The 12,500-nt window shown below is 43.6% G+C and overlaps 1 protein-coding gene across 1 annotated transcript in view; it reads right to left on the bottom strand.

Annotated features, from left to right (window-relative positions):
- Positions 1–2,543: 2,543 nt before the first annotated feature.
- Gad1 (glutamate decarboxylase) overlaps positions 2,544–12,500 on the bottom strand; it is a 91,067-nt gene continuing 81,110 nt past the window's right edge. The window contains exons 3-10 of the mRNA XM_027378507.2: positions 8,225–8,358; positions 7,618–7,800; positions 6,733–6,812; positions 6,322–6,493; positions 5,752–5,895; positions 4,975–5,124; positions 3,827–4,024; positions 2,544–3,620 (exon numbers count right to left, since the gene is read on the bottom strand). Coding sequence (XP_027234308.1) covers positions 3,447–3,620; positions 3,827–4,024; positions 4,975–5,124; positions 5,752–5,895; positions 6,322–6,493; positions 6,733–6,812; positions 7,618–7,800; positions 8,225–8,358 — 1,235 coding nt within the window. The 3' untranslated portion in view covers positions 2,544–3,446. The remainder of the gene's footprint in view (positions 3,621–3,826; positions 4,025–4,974; positions 5,125–5,751; positions 5,896–6,321; positions 6,494–6,732; positions 6,813–7,617; positions 7,801–8,224; positions 8,359–12,500) is intronic.

Here is a 12,500-nt window from a genome sequence, read left to right as displayed (position 1 = left end):
AATCCTCTGTATGTTTCATCCCCGGTGGCTGCGGGTCTTCGCTTTCCCGTGCACGAGGAGCCAGTCACACTATCCCATGCAGGGAACTTGAGGGCCACCGGCTGACCAGGGCTCTCACCAACGGCGCCTCAGAGAAGGAACCTCCCTGAGAAGGAATCTTAGCCACAAAACCTTATCTGAGGATTCCGTGCAGAGGAACCCAAGGTCAAAACTTATCTCTACGTGCCTCTAACTCTTATCGCTGCCCCTTTTCAGATCGAGAGAATCTATTCACACTCATTTACAGAATACCCATCGGCATCACTAAGACGAGACTTTTGATTAAGAAGTATAACGAATCTAATATGCACAAATGAATGCATGTTTCCCTTTCGATCGAATAAACATGAATGGATGAATGGGTGCTGGCGACATCCTGTATGAAACATACGCGAGGCGACTATTTCTTGTTCAGACTTTGAGATAATGGCTGTGGAAGACTAGAAACTGATACAGTTTCCTTAGCTGACCCGTGGAGCCTCTCCACTCGTGGCCACTGCCTGCAAAGGGCGTGGCAAGTATGCCCTTTGCAGCGGTTTTATAACAATAATCCCTGTATGCACCGAATGTAAATAAACGCCAGTATACAGAGGAGTGAGACAGCGCTAAGAGTGCGGGTATCATGCATCAAGAGAGTGAAAAAACTTGTAAATTGCGAGTGCCAAATATCAGAGATTGCAAACCACACCGCAGAAGTATGGCAGAGCTAAACATTCACATGGAAGAAGAAACATCAAATTGTGCAAGATGCTAAACATTTAAGGTGCGTGAGTGCTAACATGCAGGTGCTTATCATGTGCGTTGTGAATACCGTGAGAAAATTCACGTTGTGCTGATGTAAATTACTAGAATGTGCTTGTGCATTTTGAAAGTGCATGTGCATAAACGAAGGAAAATGGTGCAGAATTCCTAACTGTGCATGAACTAACTATCAAAGTACATGTATCAAACTTTGACGTTTGCATGTGCTAAACCTAAAGCGTGCATGTGCAAAAACGTTAAATTGTAGATGTGCATGAATCGAAGTTCAAACGCGCGGGTGTTTCAAGTCCGCAGGTAATAAACTTTAACTTGTGCAAAGATTCTAAATTCGAAGTGTGCAAATATACTAGACTTCAAATTGTGCATGTGCTGAAAGTGAGAATAAAACGTGACAGTGCAATTAGACATTAAAAGTGCATGAAGACATTGTGCAGGTGTGAGACAGTGAATGGTGCAGGTGTTTTAGGACACGTCATTTGTGCAAGTGCTAAGAGGAAGGACACCGAGACCGAGACAACAAACATTAGGAGAGGGAAAAACGCACGGACAAGATCTGCAGGATAAAGAGAGTTCCTACGAGACACCAACACTACGGAGGTATCACTGCCAGGTAGACCCGAGTGCAAGAGATCTAAAACGCTTATAAATGCAAGTGCTGTTTACGGGACAAGTACAGACGAGTGCTAAATGTGATACGTGCGGATGTCAAAGAATGGAAATGTATCAAATTGTTTTCAAAAGTCCAAAAAACTTGAGGGGGAGAGAAAGTGAGCTGAAGCCAAAACACTGTTTACAGTGATTTTCAAAATTCTAAAATTTGCAAGAGGTGTGAAGTGTCAAACAGGACCTAACACGGCGTTGGTTTTACGAACGCGTTCAAAAGTTTTGATGTGTCCACTATCACGAATCGTTAAGAAGTATCGTGCATAAGAGTAAGAAGAATATGCGAAGAGAAATGGCATGCAACAGCCAGATGCATCCCAGAGGCACACACACACACACACACACACACACACACACACACACACACACACACACACACACACACACACACACACACACATTCACACACACACACATTCACACACACACACACACACACACTCTCTCTCTCTCTCTCTCTCACTAACACATATACATACACACGTACTCAAACACACCAGCAAAATGATTATGTAATTGAATCTCAAATATCTAATCGTCAACCCAAAATCGAAGATATTTACAGCGTGACCTTACGATGTCAAAATGAAGCCACCACCTCAGGTACTGCATGATGCTGCATGGTGTTGCCCCAAGAGATACGTCTGGCTGGGAGTTGTCAATGCGAAAAGCGAACGTTCACAAGTGCCATGCATAAGGACAAGAGACCTAAGCAGACGTGCTAGTGCCTGGCGCTCGGGCATTCGTGCATAGTTGGTCTTCGAGAGTGCATGAGGCCTTTGGTTTTGTGTATGAGTGTTCTTGAAATGTGCATGTGAATATCTGTTGCAATAATGCTTAAAGGATGAAATGTTTACTCTGCAAATGAGTGTGTCAAGTTCTTCAAGACAATTGCATTAGGTGGAAACTGCATAGTTTAGAGTCACGACTTCTAGAAATTTTGAAGAGGTAAATTTTGTTGCAAATCCTTATCACTTCGGTGATGTGCCTAATCCTATAATTATTACTTTTATATTTCTCCAAACACTCCATAACATTTCACACTTACAGAACATTGCATCTCATTTTCTCCTTTGCTCTTTTTATTTACCCCTTCTGTCTCCTCCAAGTACATTACTCGTCTCAGAAATAATTCAGCGGTGAGTCGGTAAATTACGTAAACCCTGATATGACATTACGTAAGTCGAGGGTAAAGTTGTAGGGAAGTGTGGGGTTGGGTTCGGGGGTTGAGCCATGATCAGACTCACCAGGTTGCTATGATGGAGCCACCCCAGTCTGCTCGTTCCTACAGTACCTCAACCAATATTTAGCAGTGACTGTACGAAAAGCTATTGATTGTACCCTTATTGCTTTCGGTCGCGTGCGCGGGGCCCCGACCGTACACTTGAGCCCTGGCCTCTTGCAAGCCGGTTTTGGGGCTCAGCCTGCACCTGACCCTGTCCACTTTCGGGTCGCACGAACGGTCTCCACTGAACGTCGCATTCTCCTACAATCCGAGGCGAGCCCGCACACGACGCCAACCGGCTCTTGCCTCATTATTGCTGACATGTGGTGACACTGGCGCGTCTACACTAAGACAACACTACATATAGCAACATTAACAAGCTCTCAGCGCCCTCCTCCGTGGCCGCAGGTTGTTTTGAAAGTGTCTGCTCATTAAATACAAGTATCAGCCTCGAGGTACGTTCTCCTCGGGAAGGAGAGTGTACCTCAAGTCACCACAATATACATTTGTGTCGAGGACGTCCTCGGCGTAACATAAGGTTCCTCTAGCAACCATTGCTGGTGGCTCTCGGCCGGGTCAGGAGTGGAAGTCCTGCTTTGTACTACCAAGTCTTCTCAAGAATCCCTCGTGACCTTCTTCTAAGAGTTCTTCCTCAGTGAAGTGAGGTCGCTGAAGGTCACCTTCGAAGCATCTACTTCAAGACTGCCCATTCCTTCCCCTACGACGCTGAGACGCCTCGGCAACGGGTCAAGGGGCTTTACAAGTCGTAGCCAAGACGATCAAGTTCTTCCAGCATGAAATCGATGTCCTCCCGCCTGACGGCCTGAGAGGAAATGATGTTCCTGAAGAAGTTGGGGTGGTGGTCCAGGGGCTGGTAGCCGATCATGAGGGTTCCCGCGGTCATCATGCGGCCCTTGAGGATAGGCTGGATCTGTAGAAGGGAAAAGGGGCTCAGCAAAGGCAAAGTCTACTCGCTTAAACAAGGTAGAATGAAATTCGGTAAAACAGGACAGATTCTCCTCTGAAATTCATGCATTACATCTCCATCACGACACGAAAAAACTACGTAGCACTTTCTAGCAACCGAACATCCCCTTCCATACACCCACAACACAGACCAACATCACCAGAACTTACCTCTCCCAGGAGCTTATGGCGTTCGGGTCCGGGCTTCATGGAGCGGAGGCGGTGGGGGACGTACCAGAAGCACACGTTGGTGCACTCGGGCTCGTCGTTGAGGAATTCGAACTTGTCTGGGTGCTGCTTCATGCGCCTAACCAGGTACTCCGTCATCTCGAACAGATGGTCGATGTGCTTCTCGAAACCTTCGTCGCCCTGCAAGGAATCGGCGCCATGACAAGGAGGGAGTCATGCTGATAACCAAGGAGCAACTCGAGGAGGTGTCATGGCGTCTGATTCTATTTTTGGAAAAAAGCTCATGGGATTTATGTTGATGACGTCACAAAAGTTACGGATGCTTTGTGAATATGGTCGATCATTTTGGTCTTTCCATTTTTTTTTAAATGGATGGAAAATAGTGAGTTTATTATATTTTCATTGAACAATCACCAAAACAGACGCCATGACACCTCGATTTGCTACTGATCTAGCCTTTCCCGATAACCAAGACCATCGGAAGGAGTCTCCATAATCAGGAAGAGCAGCTTCAATTAATAAGAAAGAACGAAAGTAATTACTAAGTAAGAAAAAAGATATAATCAAGGAAGAACAACTATAATGAATCATGAAGAGCAGCTTCAATTAATCAGAAATAAAAATAATTAGTAAGAGAAAAAAATATAATTAACAAAGAGCAACAACAATTAGTTAGAAAGAGAGACCGAAGTGTTTTTATAGTTATATGGAAACCCCAACAATGAAAATAAGAGCACGTGGTCTGGTAACATTCTCTGACAGATGCCCACCTCCCTGCACAGCCCGAGAGGGTTAGATGGGGCTTCTGTGAGGAATTATATCAGGGGGTTCAAAGGTCCCCTCTCTTTCTCTCTTTTTCTCCTTCCTCCCTTCATCCCTTACTTCCCTGCCCCTTCTCTCTTTTTTCAGTCCCTCCCCTCCCTCTCTCCCTTCATCTTTCAAATTCTTGTACCTCCCTGTCTCCATCTCTCACCTCCCTGCCCCTCCCTCCAATCCTCCATCCCTCCCTCCATCCCCCCCCTGCCCTTCCCTCCCTTCCTCCATCCTTCACCTACCTACCTATCCCTCCCTCCCTCCATCCTTCCCCTCCCTCCCTCCCACAACCACAACCACAACCCACAACCACGCACCTTGGAGCGCCACATCAACCACAGCTTGAAGATGTCGTTGTGGCGGCCGCACTGGATCACCTTATCTCCCGTGTCGTAGTTGACGTCGTAGGGCTTGTCTTGCTGGAAGAGGTAGTCGGCGCACATCTGGTTGCAGGATATCAACAGGCCCTGGGGGTGGCGGAGGGGTTAGGGGTGGTGGGGAGGGGCGCTGGTTTATGGCTTGGTTTTGTGTTTTCTTTGTGTTGGGTGCTGTGATTTCTTTATGTTGAGGTTGTCTTGTTGTTATGATACTAATGACGATACTGTTATCATTATTATTATCATTATTGATTATCAATATTATCATTATCATTACCATTATCATCAATATTACAATCATCACCATCAACATTATTCTTGTTATTATCGTCATAATTATCATCGCCATCATTATCATTATCATCACCATTTCTATTATTTCTATCCTTACAACTATGACATTCACCACAACCAACGAAATGTCCTGCTTGATTTGCCTCATAAATTGCACTCCTGATCACCCGGTCATAGACACCATAAGGTCTCTTAAGGAAACCGTCTGTTTTTTTCGGCCGATTTCGAAAAAAAATCTACCACATAGATCAGGCCAGAGTCTAAAAAAAAGTGTCTCATCAAAATCGGCAAGAAAAATCGAAAAGTCGAGAAAAACAGACGGTTCCCTTAAGACATATTTTAACATGCACCTTTATCTTCATCAGCATCATTCTCACATTAAGAGTCAAAGGTGTTAATGAAGTGAAATCCTCAACCACTCACGTCCTCTTTGAAGTGCACGGTGGAGCACTGGAGGAGGACGCCCATCAGCTTGTGTGGATTCCAGGTGAGCGAATCGGAGCGCTCCACGCCCGCCATCTTGTGACGCTGGTTCTTGGAGAGGAGGACTCCGCCGCCCCAGGCAGCCTGTGGGGGAGGGGCGTCAGAAGGGGGGGTTCTTGTTTGTTTGTTTTGTCTGTTTGTATGGTTGTGTGTTTGGATGTGTTTTTCTTTTCTCTACGTGTCGATATTCATCATTTGTTTGTTTGTCTATCTTTCTATGTCTCTCTGTGTCTGTGTCTCTGTATCTCTCTCTCTCTACCCGTCTATCTATCTACCCAGCTATCTATCCTGGATTTTGTTTATTCCGTATGTCTGCCACTCAGTTATTCTTTTTATTCCCGATCCCTCTATCATTCACTATTTCATCCTACTGTCCACCTTTTCACTGATCATCTTATCTCAAAAAAGAAAGAAAAAAAAAAATGAGAGAGAGAAAATTCCACATTTATTTAACGCATCTATAGAGGCAATGGAATACAAGGGGATCAGAACTCCTTTACGCGGACTTACATCAACGTGGAACCAGAGTTTGTGCTTCTCGCAGACGTCAGCGATGGCGTGAAGGGGATCGAAGGCGCCCATGACGGTGGTCCCGGCGGTGGCGCAGACGAGGAAGGGAATCTTGCCCTTCGCCTTGCTCTCCTGGACGAGGCGGTCGAGCTCGGCTGGGATCATACGGCCTCTGGCGGGGACGGAGAGGGTGTGAAGGGGATGGGATGCTACTTATACGATGCTCATTTTTTTATTCTATTTTATTTCATTTATATTTGTCTGCGAGGAAAATTGTGTCTTTTCATATAGCGAGAATCCCCGCCGTTGTGAATATATAACAATGATGCTTGTATAACAATAAAAGAGTGATTTTAGTTTGCTGAGTGATCCGTTTAGTGAGACCTGACCACGTGACCAACCACGACTTACTTTTCATCAACGGGAACTTCAATGCAGTTGTCAGTGCCAAGACCCATTGCAGCTGCGGTGCCCATCATGGAGTAATGGCTCTGGAAAAGGCAAAAGAGGCAAGTCGAAAAGTTTTTCCTTTTTTCGTTTTCATTTCGTGCAAAAAAGATTCGTGCTCGATTTCATTTCGTGCAAAAAAGAAATACGTGTTCGTTTTCAATTCGCGCACAAAAAAAAATCGTGTGTATGGATAGCACAAAGGAGTGTTTGTTTAATGTACATTTATTTTCTGTGTGTCTGAATGACGACTGCATGGCTAAAATTAAAAGGATGATTTCATAGCTGTAGTGATATTGCATGAGGATCAACAGACGAAACAGACGGATAAAAAAGTATAGGGATAACAAAGATAAGAAAAAGAACGGGAAACGGATACCTGAGATTCATTCATATTCAGAATAAATAAGTTTGTAAACAAATGAACAAATAATTAAATGAATAAATAAATAAACTGATTAATAAGCAAACAAATAAACATGAACATGAAAAAATAGATGAATGAATGAATGGAGAAACAGAGAGATGAATGAACAGATAAACAGATAAATGAATTAATAGATAGAAAAATAAATGAATGAGTAATTAGAAAAATAAATGAATGAGTAAATAGAAAAATAAATGAATGAATAAATAGAAAAATAAATGAATGACTAAATAAACAGAATAAAAGAATGAATAAACAAACGAATAAATGAAAAAAAAAAACAAATAAACAAATGAAACAATAAATGAAAAAACAGATAAAACGAATGAATAAACAAACAGAGAAACGGATCATCACCCCGACAAAACGAAACAGACAAACGGATGAATAAACAGACGGAAAAGCGAGCCTCGGCAACCCACGTGGAGCGACGTGAACATGCACAGTTCGCCGGGAAGAGCTCGCAGGCCCTTCTTCTTGTACTCGGGGAACATCTTGTGCCTGGCGACGAGGGCGGCGTACAGGTTGCTGATGGAGCCGCCCGGAGCCAGGATGCTGTCGCCCTGCTTGTAGCCGATGATCTCTCTCATGTGGCGCATTGTGACCTGTGGGGAGAGGGGAGGGGTTGTAGTGGGTGATGGGTGGTGTGTGCTGGCTGGTGGGTTGGTTTATTATTATCTTTTTTTGTAGGTTTGGATTTTTATTTAATCATTTTTGTTTTTTTATTTATTTTTTTATCTCTTGCTTTCTTACTCTAACTCTTACTCTCTCCCTCTACCATCTCTCTCTCTCTCTCTCTCCCTTTCTTTCTTACTCTAACTCTTACTCGCTCTATCATCTCTCTATTTCTATCATCTCTCTCTCTCTCTTCCTTGCTTTCTTACTCTAACTCTTACTCTCTCTCTCTCTTTCTCTTGTTCGCTCACTCGCACAAGGAACAGTTTTTATAACACACACACACACACAAACACAACACAACTCAAACAAACGTACGCACAAACACCAAGCCTCAAACGAACACCGACATACCTGTTCCATGAGGATGAAGACTGGAGCAATTTCGAAGGTGAACATGTTGGTGTTTGCGGCGGCGGTCAGCCACTCGCCGGCCAGGGACACCACTTCCATACCACATGACAGCTGGTTCATGAAGCGAGGGTGACCTGTGAGAAACGAGGCAGGGTTAGAGTGGGCGGAAATGACCTGGGAAAACGACCTGTGGCGTGTAGAGAGAGCGCGGGGTCAATGCATCTTCTGATTAAATTTTGTGTAGGTGTCTTAGAGCTGAAATTATCTGATTCAATTACTTGTAAAATGAAAAGAAAAAATAAATGTGATGCCTCATTTGGTACAGGTAAACAAAGCGTGAATTTCCATATGTATCATCAATATATGGACGAGTGAAAATTATGAAAACTATTGTAATTCGGGACCATTCATCTCTAAATTCGTCCCCCAGGTAAATCAGTCCCCCCTCACACCGTAAAGAAAACGGGTCCCAGTCCTTCACAACACACGATTAAATTACTTGTAGGTTGAAAAGAAAAAAAAAGTGATATATCATTTGGTACAGATAAACAACACGCGAATAAACATGTGTATTATCAATATATGGACGAGAGAAAATTATAAAGACGATAGTAATACGGACCATTCATCCCCCAGGCAAATTAGTCCCCCCTCACACCGTAAAGAAAACGGGTCTCCAGTCCATCGCAACGCACACGTATTTTCCCGATCATTAAACCACGTTATTTTACGACTGCATTCTCCTCACTTGTCCGGCAACATCTGCAGAAGCTCTATCAGCATCGTAAATTTCTGACTCGAGACGCACTGCCGCACTCCTTGGCGTCGCAATGGCTACGTCACTCGTAAAGAAACTATATATTATACGTCTCCTCGGGGTGATGGGTCAGTCAGGCGCCGGTGCTGGTGCCGAATGGACGGTGCTCTGTCATAATTTCCTCCGATTAAGTACCAATGATAAGTGGTTATAGTAGCGCCGGGGAAAGAGTCCTGCCGCTTGTCTATTCATTTATTCCGTTTGTCTATCAATTTACCCCTATCTGCCCCTCCCTCCCCCCCCTTTCTCTCTCTCTCTTCGCGCTCTCCTCCCCTCGGTCCCTCGACCCTCATCAAGCTCCCGACCTCCCACCACATCCCCAACTCGTCCCCCCTATCCAGCCTCCCCTCTCCTAGCCTCTTCCCTTCACCCCATCACTTCACAGCCTCATCCCCTCACTCCATCCCTCTCCCCTCACCTCATCCCACCCTGACATCATCATTCAACCCCATCCCGACCTTTCTCCCCGCCCCCCTCACCCCCAACCCCGGACCCCCCTCCCCGCTCCGTCCCCCATCCCAAGACCCCCACCCCCATCCCCGGCCCCCCTCCCCGTCCCATGCAGACCCCCATCCCCTCCCGTTTCAATTACATGCTAAATCCTTCCCATTACTCCAGCCCACCATTGTCTCAGGGAGCGGAGGCCAGACGGGCTACTGCTCTTTATTTATTTATTTTTTTAGGCTGTGTTTTTCTTTCTCTATTTTTTTCTCTCTCTCGCCTTTCCCCCTTTCTCTGTCTTTCCCCTCTTTTATGTTGTTTGTATTCTTGTTTTGCGCTTTCCGGTTCGTCTTTGTTTTGATGACTTTTTTTAAACAGCTGATTAAGATGAAGTAATTGCAATTGTATTAATGTTTTTTAACTGATTTATTGGATTTTATCTATCAGTGTCTACATTCATACTACATTATTTACTTATACTTATACTTATATTTACTACGCACAAATATGCTATTCACGCATTTTCGTGTAACGCCTGCATTTCTTGGAATATTTTTAGTTATAAACGGCGTCTCATTATCTCATAATGGCCTCATAAACTTCCAACAGCGTGAATGCTGAAATCTCATTAGTTTCTGATGACGGAAAGTAAAAATGTACTTTATATATTCTACTATTTTTTCTTTTTTGTTTTGTTCTCAACCTATGTTTCGTTTTCTATAATTTTTTTCTTTGTTTTCTTATTTTTTTCTGTAATTTCAGTTATTCCCTTCGTTATTTTGTTTTCAAAATGATTTCACTCTCTACTCTATTTTCTTTAACTTTCTCTTCATCGTCCTCGTTTCAACCTCCGTTTGTTTCCTTGTCTATATTGGGCTTTGTGTCTGTCTATTTATCCTCCAATAGTTCTTTTTCCTTTTTATGTTGATGTTTCCAATTTCTCTCCCCTCCCTCCCTCCCTCTATCTCTTTTCTTCTCCCCGTCTCTCTCTTACCCTCTTCCTTCCCTCTCATTCTTGCTCTCCTCCTCCTCCTCTCTCCCTCTCTCTCTTGTTCTCTTCCTCCACCTCTCCCTCTCTCCATCCCCGAGGTCATCCACCCTGACCTAACGCTCACGGGTCACCTCACGCGCTCTCCCACCCCGCCCCTTTTCCTCCCCCACCATCACCCTTCTTTCCCTACCCTCCTGCCTCATCCTTCCCCTCCCTTCCCCTATCCCCCTCCACTCGACTTCATCCCTCCCTTCCCTCCCCCTCTCTCCTCCCTCCCTCCCTTCAAGCCCCCCAAAAAGAAGAGGAATCTGCCCAATTGATAGAGACGGTAAGTGCTCTCTTGGGAGTCTTATCCCGCCGCGCCATATTTCACTAGCCGGCTAGGGGATTTCCCCGAGCTTCCGGGGAGATTTGGGGATTTTTTTTTCGAGGGGGAAATGGTGGGGTTTAGGGGGTGAGGCTGGGGTACTGGAGATGGGGGCGGGGTGGGTGGGTGGTTGTAAGGGTAGGGAAGGATGAGGGTGGGTAAGGGAGAGGGAGAAGATGGGTGGAGAGGATGGTGAGGGTGGAGAGAGAGTGAGGGCTGGGTGAGGGTGAGGGTGGGTGGAATGGGTGAGGGGTGGGTGAGGGTAAGGATGGGTGAGGGAGAGGGTGATGGTGAAGGTGGGTGGTGAGAGTGAGGGAGAGAATGGGGATGACAGGGAATGAGCGAAGGGTGGGGATGAGTGGTAGTAAATGGAAGAAGAGAATAAGGGAAGGGAGGAAGGAAGGGAGCTTGGGATGGCGGTAAAAAGGGGCAGTAGATGTGACCTCTTCTTTCTCTCTCTCTCTCTCTTTCTCTGTTTATTTGTTTTGTTTGCGTTTGACTAACTCGAACCTTTTTTCTTATGTTATGTATAATTTCTTTTTTTTCTCTCTCTGTCTTTCGGTCACTCTATATCTCTCTCTCCATCTCTCCCCCTCTCCCCTTCATCTATCCATCTTTCTCTCCTTATCCGCCCTCCTCCCCTTCCCTCCCCCTCCCCCCTCCTCCCCCCCAAGGGATTGTCCTAAGACACTCCGTTTTTTCTGTTCATTCTGTCGGAAAGAATATCGGCTTGCAAAACGACCTTTTTGTTTGATTCTTTACTTATTTCAGTATTTATCATTTGTTTAGGTATTTCTTTCTTAGCTTATTGTCATGTTTTAATTATTTTTGTTTCGACAGATGCAAATAACACCATATTCTGTTTGGTGTTAATTTTGTTTATTACTAATACCATTCTCGTTATTGGTTTCGGAATTGGTTACCACGGTCATTATTACGATTATCTAAATATCAAAATCGAGATATATAATATATAATATATGATATATAATATATGATTATATATATATATATATATATATATATATATATATATATATATATATATATATATATATATATAAAAGAACAACTGTAATGATGATAATAATAATAACGATATTTAAAGTAATATTTAGTAGAATCAATAATAATAATAATGATAACAATGATAATAATAATATTATTAATAATAATAATTACAATCATAATTATCATTACCAAGGAGGTCTTGTTTTTGGTAGCGTTGGTTAGTTCGTCTGATTGTTTGTTCTAGCAGGGTAAGTCGAAAAGTTGTGAATAGATTTTTATGAAATGTTTACCAGAGGCGTGTCTTATCCTACGTGGAATTTCCCCTATTGCAAATACAACTGAAAAAAGTTATGTAAAGACACACACAAAAAAGGCCAGAGGTGTGTCTTAACCTAACTTTGATTCCAGTAAATATTAATATCAATAATGAAACTAACAGGAATAATAACAAAAAATAAGTAAACAAATAGTTGACCTGATAATAAAACAATACGACGAAGAAAATAACAGCTATGAAATAAGAACAATATCACAAAATAAAATAAAAAACGACAGATAAAATAAAATGAAATAAATCAACGAACACAAATTCGAACCATTGGACATTTTTCGCGCCCTTTCCTAGTGACGTCATCGGGTTCCCATCTGG

Source organism: Penaeus vannamei, chromosome 1, assembly GCF_042767895.1.
Source record: "Penaeus vannamei isolate JL-2024 chromosome 1, ASM4276789v1, whole genome shotgun sequence".
NCBI classification, from domain to species: domain Eukaryota; kingdom Metazoa; phylum Arthropoda; class Malacostraca; order Decapoda; family Penaeidae; genus Penaeus; species Penaeus vannamei.
The sequence above is the reverse complement of the archived record's forward strand: the minus strand, read 5'-3'. Positions and strand labels throughout refer to the sequence as shown.